Source organism: Phocoena phocoena, chromosome 15, assembly GCF_963924675.1.
Source record: "Phocoena phocoena chromosome 15, mPhoPho1.1, whole genome shotgun sequence".
NCBI lineage: Eukaryota > Metazoa > Chordata > Mammalia > Artiodactyla > Phocoenidae > Phocoena > Phocoena phocoena.
The window spans coordinates 26,390,595-26,404,138 of record NC_089233.1 but is presented as its reverse complement, the minus strand read 5'-3'; the positions used below and the strand labels follow the sequence as shown (position 1 = coordinate 26,404,138).

The following is a 13,544-nucleotide window of genomic DNA, read 5'->3' as shown; positions in this document are numbered from 1 at the left end:
CTGTCACCTAGGCTCAAGCCTGTGCTGCCCCCTGCCACGGTGCCTCGCTTCTCCCACCCGCTTCCCTGTTAAGACCGCTGCAGGCTGCTATCACTTTGCCTTCTCTAGGCCTGAATATGTCATCACCACAAGGTCCAGCTCTCTTTACTTTGCATTCTTATATGGCAACACTTGATTCATTTTTCAAGGTTAACAAAATGAAAACACGAAATTTTTAAATTTTCCACAAAGAACTCATCCAAGAAGCCATCCTTGGATTCCTGAAAGTATGTCCTCGGGTTTGTTCTACCCAGTTCTCAGAGCCCATGGCTGACTACTTGGCTGTGATTAGTCACCTGGGGCGGTTTTTCTATTTCATTATTCCAGTTAAGTGAAAAAGTATCAGCAGGGTTCTCTGCGAGTATAAAAATTTCAGATTTAATCTAATACATGAAATCTCAAGTAGTAGAAAGACACCAGAAGGTGTTAAGTGCCAAACCAAAAAATGATGAACTTTATCTGTACCCCGCTGCAGCCTCAGAGGGTGGGGTTGGAAAACAGAATGCGTGTGGTGTGGTGGTTAGTGTGGTGGTCTGCACTTATGTCTGTGTGTATATGTCTTGCCGGAGAAACCGCAAGCCTAGCAGACAAGCAGCCATGGGGGAGACAGACAAAGGAGATCATTCCAGAAATGAGCCCCGACAGACTCCACCGTTTGGGGAGTGCCAGTTGTGCCTGTCCTAGGAATTTTATATGCATTTTTTCCTGATTTTTATAATCACAGAAAACAGCTACTGCTGTTGTTATCATTAATGCACTGCTGTAGATGAGGCAGCCATGACACAAAGATGTTGCCACTTTTCCAAGACCTCATAGCTCTCACAACCGAATTATGTTTAACCCTGAAGTTGTATTCCTTCCACAAAACCATCCTGGCTCTAACCTTCATAAAATCCATCTGTGATCTTACATCCCCCTGAAATTAACTTACCAATTTTTCTTAAATACATGCCTCTGAAAATCACATGTCAATTTAGTAAACAGGAAAAAAAAAAACCCACAGGCTTTTGCTTTTGGTGAAAAGAATGTTGGAGTGAGAAAACCAGGATTAAGGATACGTGTTCACCAGCAGAGCGACTTGAAAACGCATCATTTCGTAGCTGAGTTGCACTTTCTTTTTTAACAAAACAAATATCGATACGTGTTTCCCTCAGAGCTGCTGAGGGTCAGAAAGATCCTCAAGATCCTGCTAAATTTACTTGTGATCTAAAAGCCATTATCACAGATGGTGAACATTTGTTATTTTCTCATTGAGGGTTTCCTACATACAGTTCTTTCTTATTATCTTATTATTTTTTTCCTCAACAAAATAGGAAATACTGGCTTTCCCTCTTGTAAATTAAGCATTCTCAATAGGAATGAAAATTGGCTCTTGGGGTATAGGCAAAGAAATCTTTTTAATGTATAATGTACAGATATACATAGAGTACATAAATACATACAGTAAATCTGTGATACTAAAATTTCATGGAAAGTGATTTAAAAAATTATATTAAAAAGGGTGAGAAACACCATGGTAGTCAGTTTCCTTGTTACAGGCGCTGACCTCAGCATCAGACTGGTCGTAACTGGATGATGTGCCTTCCAGTCTTCGCTAGGACTCCATCCTCTTAACGTGTCACTCCTCCCATCTATGCTAAACCCTCAAAGCTGTAGTCATTTCATTCTCCCTTATAGTCCATAACTCAGAATTCAAGGAAGTCTGCTTTGAAGAAATATAATCTAAGGAAGGCTCTTGGTTGTAAATCTTCCAGCCAGTTGTCTGTGTTTATACATTTATAAGTAACTCTCAGGCTTAGAAGTAGAGAAAGGATTTGGATGACTTTCTCAAAGCTGATAAAGTATATCCTCTCGTCTCTTGATTATCCGTACTAAAGATCTGGGGTTGGGGGGAGAAGACAAAGGACACCAGTAACGGAGATGCCGTCAGAATGCTGCGATTGAGTGGTGCCATTGTCACGTGAGGACCCGCCTGAGGAAGAGCTAGGAAACATGTCCTCTGCCTCACCCACTGGTTGCCCCGCCCCAAAGGAAGTTCTCTCCCCTCAGTGTAAGCAGAGGTTAACCAGCAAAGTGTTAATGGTCCAAATTCAGTCCTGAAAAACCTTGCCAGGGTTGCCGTTCACATCTTCAGAGAGGATAAGGCAAATACAGGAGGGAAGTGCCTCCATGCCGGTCATGGCTGCATTCTAGGATGAAAGATTATGATAAGCACAGATTACAAACGAAACTATCAGGCTGTTTGGCCCTGTTGTAGTGTTCAGTTATGCTATAATACTTAGTTGCTCAAATCATTGATATTCTTTCAAAATCTTACCTTAGAAGTGTTAGAAAAATGTATCCCTCCTCATGAAACAGTCGTTTCCATAGTCTCTTTATATCTGCAGTACTATTCAATATCCATGTATTTAAACAGTGGTAAAAATGAAGGACTTTTAAGATATGCTGTCTGATTTCACAAATAGCACTCTGTACTTGTCCTTGTTTACAAAAAATATTTTAAATTATCAATATTATCAAACTGGGCTTAATAATTATGAAATTATTGGAATTTACCATACCATTTAGTAATTGTCTAAAGATATATTTTATAGTGGCATTTGTAATGTTAAAAAGGAGAAAATTAAGGATCAAATATGTATTTTACTGAAAATATGACACCCTTAGGAAAAAAATTTAGGTGTAACCTGGACTGAAATTTTTCTCCCTAAATCTGACTGACTATGACTCCATAAATGTTGTAATACTGTGCTCAGACTGTGTGAAGGAAGCCCCAGAGTGCCGGCATCTTCTTCAGTGAATGTTCACCTGAGGACCTGTTCCAAAGCACCCAGAGGTGGAAGGCAAAAAGAAAAGGGCATCTTCCTCAATCCCGAGGTCCAGAATGCTGCAGGAGAAGTACAAACAGTACTTGGTATTTAGCAGTCTCTTTGCATTCTGTTACTAATTATTTTATTTATTACTTTTATTCATTATTTTTGAATATTTTTACGTTGGCGGAACATTGCCCAGTTGGTAACATCCTCAGGTTTTTCCTTATTGAAGCATAGCACCATCACAATGATAGTCTTTCTTGCCAGCAGTTTTGTAAACGTATATTGACTCTGCCAGGTTTTTGTGTAGTTCCCTTGAGCCATGTTTGTTTCTGTTCTGATTCCCTGAGGCCTTTCTTGGATTGTTCCTAGTCTCCAAGCCATACAGTTTTTCTCACGCTTATTAAATATCTATGCTTGGGGTAGTGGGAAAATTGACTTGATTTATGGTACTCTTTTTCATACTAAAACAGCTCTTTTGAGTGTAGACACAAACACTGTGGAAGCATATTTATCAGAGCCAAAGTGAATTTAATCACCTATCATTTGACGTTAAACGCCACTCGTGACAATAGAGCCAAGTGCCACTGAAGATGATGTAGCACATAAGGAACAAGGGCAGACCTACCGGAAAGCAGTTCACATGATAACTGTGGGCTTCTCCTACCAGGAGAGAAGGCAGGTCTCCTTCCTCCCTCCAGCCCTAATTCAATCCAAGAGACATTATGTGGGGCTGAGCAAGGCAGCTGCCCCGTGGGAGTGGGGGCAGCAGTCCAGTGCCACGCTTCAGAGCCAGTGGGTGAGCAGATATCTGCCTTGGGTTTGGCCACAGCAGTGACAGTAATGGGGTGGACGGGGTATCCATGAGTAGGGTGGCAGAGACCACGGGACAAGATTCTCACTATAGGAGGAGGAGTTTACAAATATAGAAAAGAAAGAAACTGAGAATGACCCTGTGGGGTTGGACTGGAATTGGAGGCATTGGGGTGAACTCATGGTTTTCAATATACATAAATACAGATGTACATACTTAAATATAGGTCTGTATTTACATCTGTTAATAGTGAGAGACGTAAATATGTTTGTGTTTACACACACAGAGACATAAACTCACACATATTTCCTACCTCTGACTACAGAAGAGGCCTGGGAACAGTGACACCCGAATAGCATTGAGCACACCTAGCTTGGTTTCTCAACAGAGCAGGAAAAGTAAACGGTGAGCCTGGAACATCTTATGCCAAAAAGTAAGAAAGTGCTCAAAGTGCTCAGAACAATAAGACGCTGAAGCCAGCTCAAAGGGATTCCCACTGGCCAAACCTGGAATTATTTGAATTATTTTTGAGCATCAAAATAAATAATGATAGGAACATGTTATAACCCATTGAAAGAAGTAGGAGTCGTGAGTCCATGCTGATATAAATAGATAACATAAACTGAATAAAGAGAACTTTTTCTTACAGTAGGATTGCCACTAATAAATGTAGAAGGAATGATAGAATTTTCAAAATCATCATTTGGAGTCATTCTAGTAATAAATAACTCAGCCCCGTGAAATAATTAATTACAAAGAGAAAAATTAACTTTGCAGTGAAGAAACCTGGCCAATACCATTTTAATAAATTAAAATAAACATCATCAGCTATGAGACAAATTGAATTTGTGCACCACCTGATGGGATGCAAAGAACACACTACATTGCTTCTGTGGTATTCCTGCCAAAAATATTCCTGCCACGACTGGTATGTAATCATGAAGACACATCAAACGAACTCAAACTGAGAGTAATTCTACCGAGTAACCAGCCTGTAATCTTCCAGAGTCAAGGAAAGAAATATCAAGAAAGACTGAGGAACTAACTGTTCAAGATGGAAGAAAACTAAAGAGACTTGAAAACTCGGTGCCATATGTGATTCTGGTTTGGGTCCTTCTGCTATAAAGGATGTTGTCGGGACAACTGGTAGAACTTGAATGGAGTCTGTGGATTAGGTGGCAATGATATATCAGTGTTAGTTTCATGATATTGATGGTCATATTGCGGTTATGTGGGAGAATAGCCTTGTTTGTAGGAATTATAAACCAGAGCACTTAGGGTAAAGAGGTATCGTGTCAGAGCCTTCTCGCAGATGGTTCGGGGGAAAAAGGCTTTTTGAATTTGAAATTATTTCAGAATTTTTTAAATAGCAAAATAAATGTTCTTTTAGGCATATTCACCACTAGAGAAATTATTATTCCCTTTCAAAACTACAAAGGCAAGACTTTTCATATAAATCTACAGCCAGAAAATGTTTCCCTATTGAGATCTTTTATATTTATTAGAAACAAAAATAATAAGACTACAGAGGATCCTTAAAAGAGAATTGTATTACTTTTTAACGTACTAAACACATACACATGGCCAATAAAGAATTTTTAGATGGATGGTGTAGCTCTGTATCTACTTAGGTTTCTAAACTTGTGGCCCAAAAATTGGGTACAGTTTTATAAACAACATCCTGAAAAGGAGAATGTTGGGGTTTATTGTTTTTGTTTTTCTTTTTGCAAAGCAATTAAAAATGTAGGCTCTGGAACCAAGCTGCCTGTTTGGAATCCTGGCCACCACTTATGAGATGTGTGATCTCTGACAAAATATTTGATTTTCCTGTGCCTCAGTTTTCTCATCTGTAAATTAGGATAACAACACTGAACTCACAGGTCTGTCAACAGAATAAATGAGATACCATACCACTTCTTCAAACCATGAAGAGCACTTAGACGGTGTTGTGCACCACAACTTTGTTTAGAGCACTAAACAAAGTTGGCTGCTGTTGTTATTATTTCAGGAAAAGTTAAATTGCTTTCATAAAAGCACTCTAGTATGATTACGTTGCCTTCCTTCTCCCTCACCAGGAGTAGAATTACCTGAAGGCAATGAAAGTAATGGTCTCTGCTCTTAAACCTGTCCCAAGATCAAACTAAAGCGTGGAAATGGAGCATGTTTTAGAAGACAGCAGGCATTGCAACGCCATAGAAAAAAGATGTGGGCTTTGGAGAACTAAGATGTTGGTTGAATTCCAGATCTGCTGCTTACAAGCTCTGTAACTTTGGTCTTGGTCTGTAAAAGGTCTAGAATGTACAAATAATCATAGTGATCACAGAGGGCTATGAGGGGTTAAATGAGATAAACTTGGCAAAACTTTCGGCAGACCGACCCAAAGAATGTCCGCAGAAAATGATGGGGTTTTTTCTTACTCCTTTAAAGGTGTAGGAACAGTTAATTTAGAAGAATGGAGGCCTTAGGATCAGAAATAGTAGCAGAGCATTTGAGGGCATTTTTTGAGAAGTGTGTTAAGGTCGTCGCAGTTTGTTCCTGCAGGGGTTTAGACTACCAACGATGGACTTAAATTTCCTCAGAAGGAATTTCAGTTGACAAGAAGCATGTCATGTGTTGTGTAATCCCATTCTTGAGAGATGCTGGAGAAGGATAGATAACTATCTTTCTAGAACAGCACAGATTTAGTGCACACCAGCCTTGGAACCAGGGACAAAGGAAAGAATCTTCATCCAGTCCCCCATCTCTGTTATATGTTGAAGAGAATATTGATTTTTCTGGCTGTAAAAATGTAAGCCTTTCTCTATCCTACAAAAGGATCATGTCACATGCACATTCAAAGTGTATGTGTGTATTTTCTTTTAAAGAGAAAATGTGCTTCCTTTAAAGAACACATAGCTGTTCATCTAAAAATTAGTGACTCTTGGTCACTGACCTAGGACTTCTTTAGAACTCTGAGTATTATCAAAAGAAGAGCTCTGAGTGTTATCTTCTGCTTTCATTCATTCACTTAGTCATGCAACAAGTATTTGTTGAGAACTCCCTAATATTCCAGGCACTCTGTTAGATGTTGATTATTTAAAAAGTGAACAAAGCAAAAGCAGATCTCTCATGGAGGGAGGATTCAGTCTCCTGCGCTTACAACCTCTAATGGGTTTTATGGGACCTCTTTGCAAAGGAGCATACTTCAAACCATGAAAATCAGATTCTTTTGGCTACAGCTGTAGACAGATAGATGTTTGGTGTGTATGAAAGCAGGCATTTCCACTTTGCCTGGAGTTGCCTTACCTGCACATTTCCTTCGGGCAGCGTCCCTGTGCCTAGTGGGCAGCCAGTGACCTGGGGGAACGGTGCCCGTTGATAGCTCATGTGAAATTAAACTTGGCTGCTTGCTGGTGGAACCTGTTATGAACTAGAAGCTCTCAGTGTCTGCCTTTAATACAGGGGAGGAGATTTTCTTCCTTAGCACAATCATGGCGATGTTAACTCTCTCGGCCGACTAGTGGCACAAAGGAAAACTGCCGCCCGGGTCTGCATTGGCGAAGGCAGAAAGCTGCAGTTACGGTCATTCCCTGTGACCGAGAGAAACCGGCTGTGGCTGGGAGAGCCGGCAACGGCGAAAAGCACACCACGAAAGCAGTGTGGTGGTGACATGCTTCTGTTTTTATCCAGATATGCTAGTAACATGTTTATTCAGTGTGGTGCCTCTGCTGAGATAAGACCCTCTTCCTTTGGGTGCTTTAGACCGCCGTTTGTTTAGCTGGAGAACTTAATGAGTAATGGATGTGCTTGGCTGGCTGATAGAAAGTATTTCCACAGCCTGTGGCTGTGTTTGTAGAGAGCCGGAGAGAGACCACAGGCAGCAATTTGTCTTCTTAGGTATCAGCAAAGTCTTGTCTTTTAACAACTAGAGGATTTATTTTTAACTGCTTGAGTCAGTGTTTGTCAGATGACGCGGACCATCAAACTGCAGATTGAAGTCCCCAGTGCGGGGGAAGCTGGGCTGGCTGGGAAAAGGGGTGGGATTTCAGCACCATCGTGCTTCCGTGCCTCTGCCTCCCAACGTGGGAGAGAGTTTCGGGCTTCCAGCAGCAGGAGTCAGTTCGCAGGTCCAGCTGGCAACTAAAGGGTAACGGCTCCTTCAGCTGCTTGAAGACAGACTTGCCCAGTGATCGGGGTGTTGTGAGGAGCCACCCAGGACCCCGGGACCAGAGGATTCCGAGCGCTGGCCTCTGCTGTTTGGCAGACTGAGTTTTTCCCTTGCTTGATGCTGCCTGTCTCCAGAAGCCTCTCACCATGATCGATAGCTCCAAGAAGCAGCAACAGGGCTTCCCGGAGATTTTAGCTGCTGGCGATTTCGAGCCACTAAAAGAAAAGGAATGCCTTGAAGGGAGCAACCAGAAAAGTCTCAAGGAAGGTCAGTCTGTCTGTGGACAGGGGCAGAACTGCCAAATTCATACTCTCATCAACCAGGCTGAGCGTGTGTGTCTGCTTCCCATGCCGTGTGTCTGCTCTCTCTGCACTCACGTACCTTACACGCTCTAAGTTCTTTGAAATGAAAGCTTAATGCTGTTCTTGGTAGCCCTTTCTGAAGATTCATTCACTGATAGGACTCCAGGGAGGTGGCAGTAACTGATAGAGTAAGGGGACTTAACGAAGCCAGTCCTCATTTCGGTGAAATCCTGCCAGGTTCGTTTTGTCGATTTTCTCATGTCCTCTAATTTTTTTGCTTCCCCCCACCTCACTTTAGGAGAGGCCATTTCCTTTTCAGTGTTATGCAGAACCCTGCTTCTTCTACATTGACGAACACGTAGTTCCAGGGAAATGATTTCTTTTTCCAGTTAACATGTTTATGGTTTTTATTGTTTAAAACAGGAAGGTAGCTAGCTCTTTCTTAATTGTATCTTTAAATGATTGGTTTAATTGGTTATAATGCACATTGCACCATCATTTTGTTTTGTTTTTTAGGCACATTGCGTAGTTTTGTGGTTTTTTAACAAAGCAAAGAGTAAGCTTAAGAATGCTGTCAGTGATTGTTAGTGGCCACCACGCAGGTACCTCCCTGACTGATTTAAGAAAATGTCCAAAGTTCTGGGCACTGCTGTCCTGTGTCCTGGTACACTGAAGTGAGGCAAGACCAGTGCCCAGTGTGCTTTACTACATACAGCAGCTGGAGACCAGGGGCCATGGAGTAAGAAATTCAGAATCTTCAGAGAATAAGTTTTTTCTGAATTTGAGATATGAAAGTCACCCCTCTCGATGCTTGTTTAATTTGAAATTTGATTTTCTAGTGTTCTTTGGGAGGAAAACTCCCCACAATAACCATCAGCTGCCCCCTCACCTCTCCACTGGCTCTTCCTCGTCTTCTGCAGACCCAGACAGTAAATATAGTCATCTGCCCAAGCAGCAGTCTGAGCTTCTTCCAAAATGATATTCCTTCTTTTCTTTTTCATACATTTAGAAAAGGAGAATGTGGTGACGGATTGTTGCATATTTAAACAATAAGAAGAAGGAACGATAGTTGTTTTCTTATTGGAGTTGAACTTCTTTTGGGTACTGGTTGAAAAAAACATGTAGATGGAAACAAAGGACACACAATGAAGTATCAATAGGTGCTGCCAGGAACCAGACAGCGGGGCTGCCCCCGCTTGTGCGCTGCAGATCTTCTTGTAGACTGTCGTAAAATCAACACCAGTAGAGCTTCTAGGGCACGTTCTAGAGACTCACTGAGGAGAACTTAATTTTTTTAAATCAGTAACTTAAAAAGGGGATTATCTATGTATCATTTAAGTCAAGTTCTAGTGTTAAGCTCCTATTAACATCACAAATTTTTAACAATTTTTATGCTACTTGAAAAACCGGGAAAAGTGGAGGAAAATGCAATTGGAGAAATAAAAAGATGTTACAACAACAGTATGATAAGGAGTGTAGAGAGCAAGAATTAAAAATATAAAAACAGGGTAGGAGAATTATCAACAGGAACAGCAAAACTGCCTTGAGATGATTACATAATGTATCGATTCTTTCCCTAACAGTTGTGACCATGCTTTGAATTTATACATGTGCTGTAGTATAATGTCACAAAGCAAGAGCATGGACTCTGAAGTGAGATATACTTAGGATCAAATCCCATTTTCTAGCTCTGTGACCCTAGACAAGTTCACTGCTCTGAGCCTTAATTTCCTCCTTTGTACAATGAAGATAAACAATACCTACTTCATAGTGTCTTTATGAGATACCCAGTTTCATGCCAGTTTGCCACCCCTCTTCTAATTTTTTTAACCCTTTGTTACTTTTCCTTTTTATTTAAAATTTAATTTTTAAAATCTTTTGTATATTGGCAAAGTAGAGAAGTACTTACATATCTTACTGTCATGTAAATTCATCAGTATAAAGAGGTGTACAGGGAGAGAACTTTCATATTTTTAAACACTCCACGGAAATGACTGGATGATAAAATTCATCTACCTCACCACAGTTGCACTGAACTAGGCTTCGCTTTCTGTCTCAACAGACTGTATTTCTACTTATTTTTTGCTAGCGATAGGGCTGAGGGGGAAAAAAAAAAGAGAGATATCAAAGGTGATCTGTACCTCAAAGGTAGTGACACCGAAAGAGGATTAGACCTGAGTTTAATTAGAACAGAAAAAAATAGGAGAAATTTTACAGAAAGCTACTTTTTTTCCTTGGTGTCCTCTGAAAATGACTACGTTCCTTTGCAGGGTTGAACTCCTGGAATTCAGTGTGTCACAGTCACTGCCTGCAGATGAGCACCAGCGGTGACTTTATCAGACTCTTGGGACAGGCCACTGCTGAGCTTCTTCTGCTGCTAGGTCCTGGGTCATATGTCAGTTTTATTAATCTGTGAAAGCTTATTGATACGGCAGCAATGTTCAAACACTAAAATGCCCCAGAGTCTAATTAGATCCTATGCTATCTTGTCAAAAGACAAATTTCTGACTATTTAGTCATGTCTGTGGTTTATGCCTCGTGTTAAGAGATACTAATTTAAAATACTACCTTTCACATAAATAATATTTGATGTTCCACTCATTTGTGGCAGTGTCTGAATCAAAAGTTTTCAGGTAATGAAGGAGGAATAGATTTGGGTCCATTCCATTCTAATCGTAGTGACACAGCCAGGTCTCTGGCGTTTGTGATGGTGTCTGCTGCGAGGGGTGGGAGGTCGACCTCTGCTTCTCAAGTAGTTGCTCTCGTTCTTGCTTATTTGGGGACATTTTAGAATTCCTGTCATTGTTGACAGTGCTAATTAGCTGAAATTATTATTAGGGGGAAAAACAGATTTTGTAAGCAGATAATCATAGGTTTCAAAGTTTATGTGACACCTTAGCAAGAAAATTTAGTAATACCTGTTGAAAGTTTAAGGGAAAAATGTTCCAAGTGTCAACCGCCTGTGAAAAGTTGTCACCACATACCAGAGAATTCTTTGGATAATAAAGCATATCTCCTCACAGTTTTGTTAATGCTTATATAAACTTTTTGATAAATACCAACCCACATATATAGTTGGAGAATTTAATTATTTTCTGCTTCAGGTGAGAAATGGCAACAAATGTCATGAATTCTGATCAACTTCAAAATAGAACATTTTCCTTAGACTGGTTTCTTTTGTCAAAGCAGCAGTAGGGAATCTCACCTTTTGACTTATCCACAAAAGGTTTAGAACATTTTTTAATAGGGCTCATCACAGATGAGATTTAAATTTAATTTCTGGTTCTAACAACTAAAGGATATTACACATCACTGACTTGACAACTTACAAATTAATAATCATGAAACTTGAGGGGAAAAATCAAATAAATTGAGATGTTTAATTCAGATAAGTGGTTTAATATGAAGCGTTACTTGAGATAATGAATCATAATGCCAGTGCTACCAGCTAGTTGTATCCCATATTTATCCAAGACAAAATGGTAGCAAATCAATTTAAAGAGGAAAAATTGATGTTCGATATACAGAGCTCTCTAATGGTGAAAATGAAACACCAAAGAAAGAAAACTGGCTTGTGTATTAATTACTTTGACTAAACTACCTGCTCTAACAAACAACCCCCAAACTCAGTGTTTTAACCAATCAAAGCGCATTTCTTGCTCAAAACATAGTCCCAGGTGGATTGGGCAGCTATCCTAGTCAGCCGTCCTCTAAGAAATGACTCGGGGATCTGGGCTCTTTTTATTGTGTGGCTCAGCTGTGGCTGGTGGGGAGAAGAGCTACTGTTTTGGGGAACCACATTTCCAATTCTGTCGTAGACTGGCTAGTAACAGTTGTGATAAAGCATGTGAAAGTTTGTGGCAGACTGCATCATAGACAGCGGAGTGGGTTAATGGGGTGCGCTGGGACATGGCTATAGGAGATCTGTGTATGGAAAAAATGCACATTTGTCTGAGATATTCTGAGCAGTTCAACCTAGGGAAAATAGACTAAATAAATACCTTTATTAAAGCACCAAAACTTTTCTAAGTGACCAATTATCTCATACATACTCTACCTGCACTGTCCATGAGCCTCGTATGGCTGTTCAGATTTACGTTTAAAATCATTAAAAATGAAGTAAAAGTTTTTAAAATTTACCTCCTCAGCCACATTCTCCACATTTCAGTTACTCAGACGCCACACCTGGTTAGTGGCTTCTGTATAGAACCATGCAGATTATAAACCATTTCCATCGCTGCTGGACGTTCTCTTGGAAAGCTGCTCACCCCAGCTTTGCAGGTCCAGAGTCTCTTAAAACCCAGTCCCTGTGCCACTTCCTAAAGAAAGTCACCTGATCCTATCAACTAAAAATAATTTCTTCTCTATCATATACTCCCAGTAACTGGCTCTGCATCTTTTTATGGCATGTCACCTTTTGCTACTGTGGTATGTGTCTGTACTATGTGTCTGTACTATCTTCACTATTAGACCATAATATTTCTTGGAGATACTGTCATTGTTTGGATGATTTTTATACCTCACTCCCAGTGCCCTGCATCTCAAAGATACATTACTATTATGCAATAAGTTTTTGAAGAATATTATACCCCTCTCTGCCTTCTTAAACAATATAGTTTGAACTATTACCTTCAGATATAATTTAAAATTCAATTATAAATTAATGGCTAACCCAAAATGTAATGCATTGGTGCCTTAAGTCATTGTTGAGGTGTATAAAACCGTTTGCCCATGCACAGAATGATCCCTAGATCATTACTAGATTACTAGAATCATTGTTTATTATTTGATTTTTGTCATCTGCCACGTTCGGCTGCTCTTCGCTTTTCTGACCTGCTGCTTCTAATCTTCCAACTAAGCAACAAATAAACAAAATGTAATAGTGGAATCCTGATTGTGTTGTTAATTCAATTAAAATTTATTGAGTCATACTGGGAGAAGCAGACAAATAAGCAGTTAAAATAGAGAATGCTACCGAGCCTTCTTCTGTAAGTAAAGCACGTGAACTTTGCAGCATCTATTTTTATTTCTTTGGGAATTTCTTCTTTCTTTGTTTTCTGCCAGTGTTCTACATAACTGAAAGTGTTGTACAAGTGAGGTATTGCTAAATTAATGGGTTTTTAAAAAATAAATTTGAAGTGTACGATACGGTCCTTAAAATAAATTCAAATAACATACAGGTATGAAGGAAAAAGTAGAAGATTCTTTTTCCCAGATGTAATTCAGCGTCTTTTAAAAATGGGTATATGCTGCCTTTGAGATGAAATTATGTAATTTAACTTTTTATTGGAAATCATTTTATTTGGCAGAAATTTGAGTGCTTCTCCACAGCATCATTCTAGAGGTTGTAAACCTCTATAAGCAGTGGCATTCAGGGAGCTCACAGCCTGCAGAGTGGGAAACTGAATGATAATTTAGAAGTTAAAATA

The 13,544-nt window shown here is 39.8% G+C and overlaps 1 protein-coding gene across 4 annotated transcripts in view; it reads left to right on the top strand.

Annotated features, from left to right (window-relative positions):
- Window positions 1-13,544, top strand: part of MRTFB (myocardin related transcription factor B) — a 127,710-nt gene that overhangs the window by 46,933 nt on the left and 67,233 nt on the right. The window contains exon 1 of one of the 4 annotated variants that reach the window (XM_065891911.1): window positions 7,960-8,080. The exons of the other annotated variants lie outside the window; for them this stretch is intronic. Within the exon in view, the coding sequence (XP_065747983.1) occupies window positions 7,960-8,080 (121 nt within the window). Of the gene's footprint in view, window positions 1-7,959; window positions 8,081-13,544 lie in introns of those variants that run through there. 4 annotated transcript variants of the gene reach the window in all.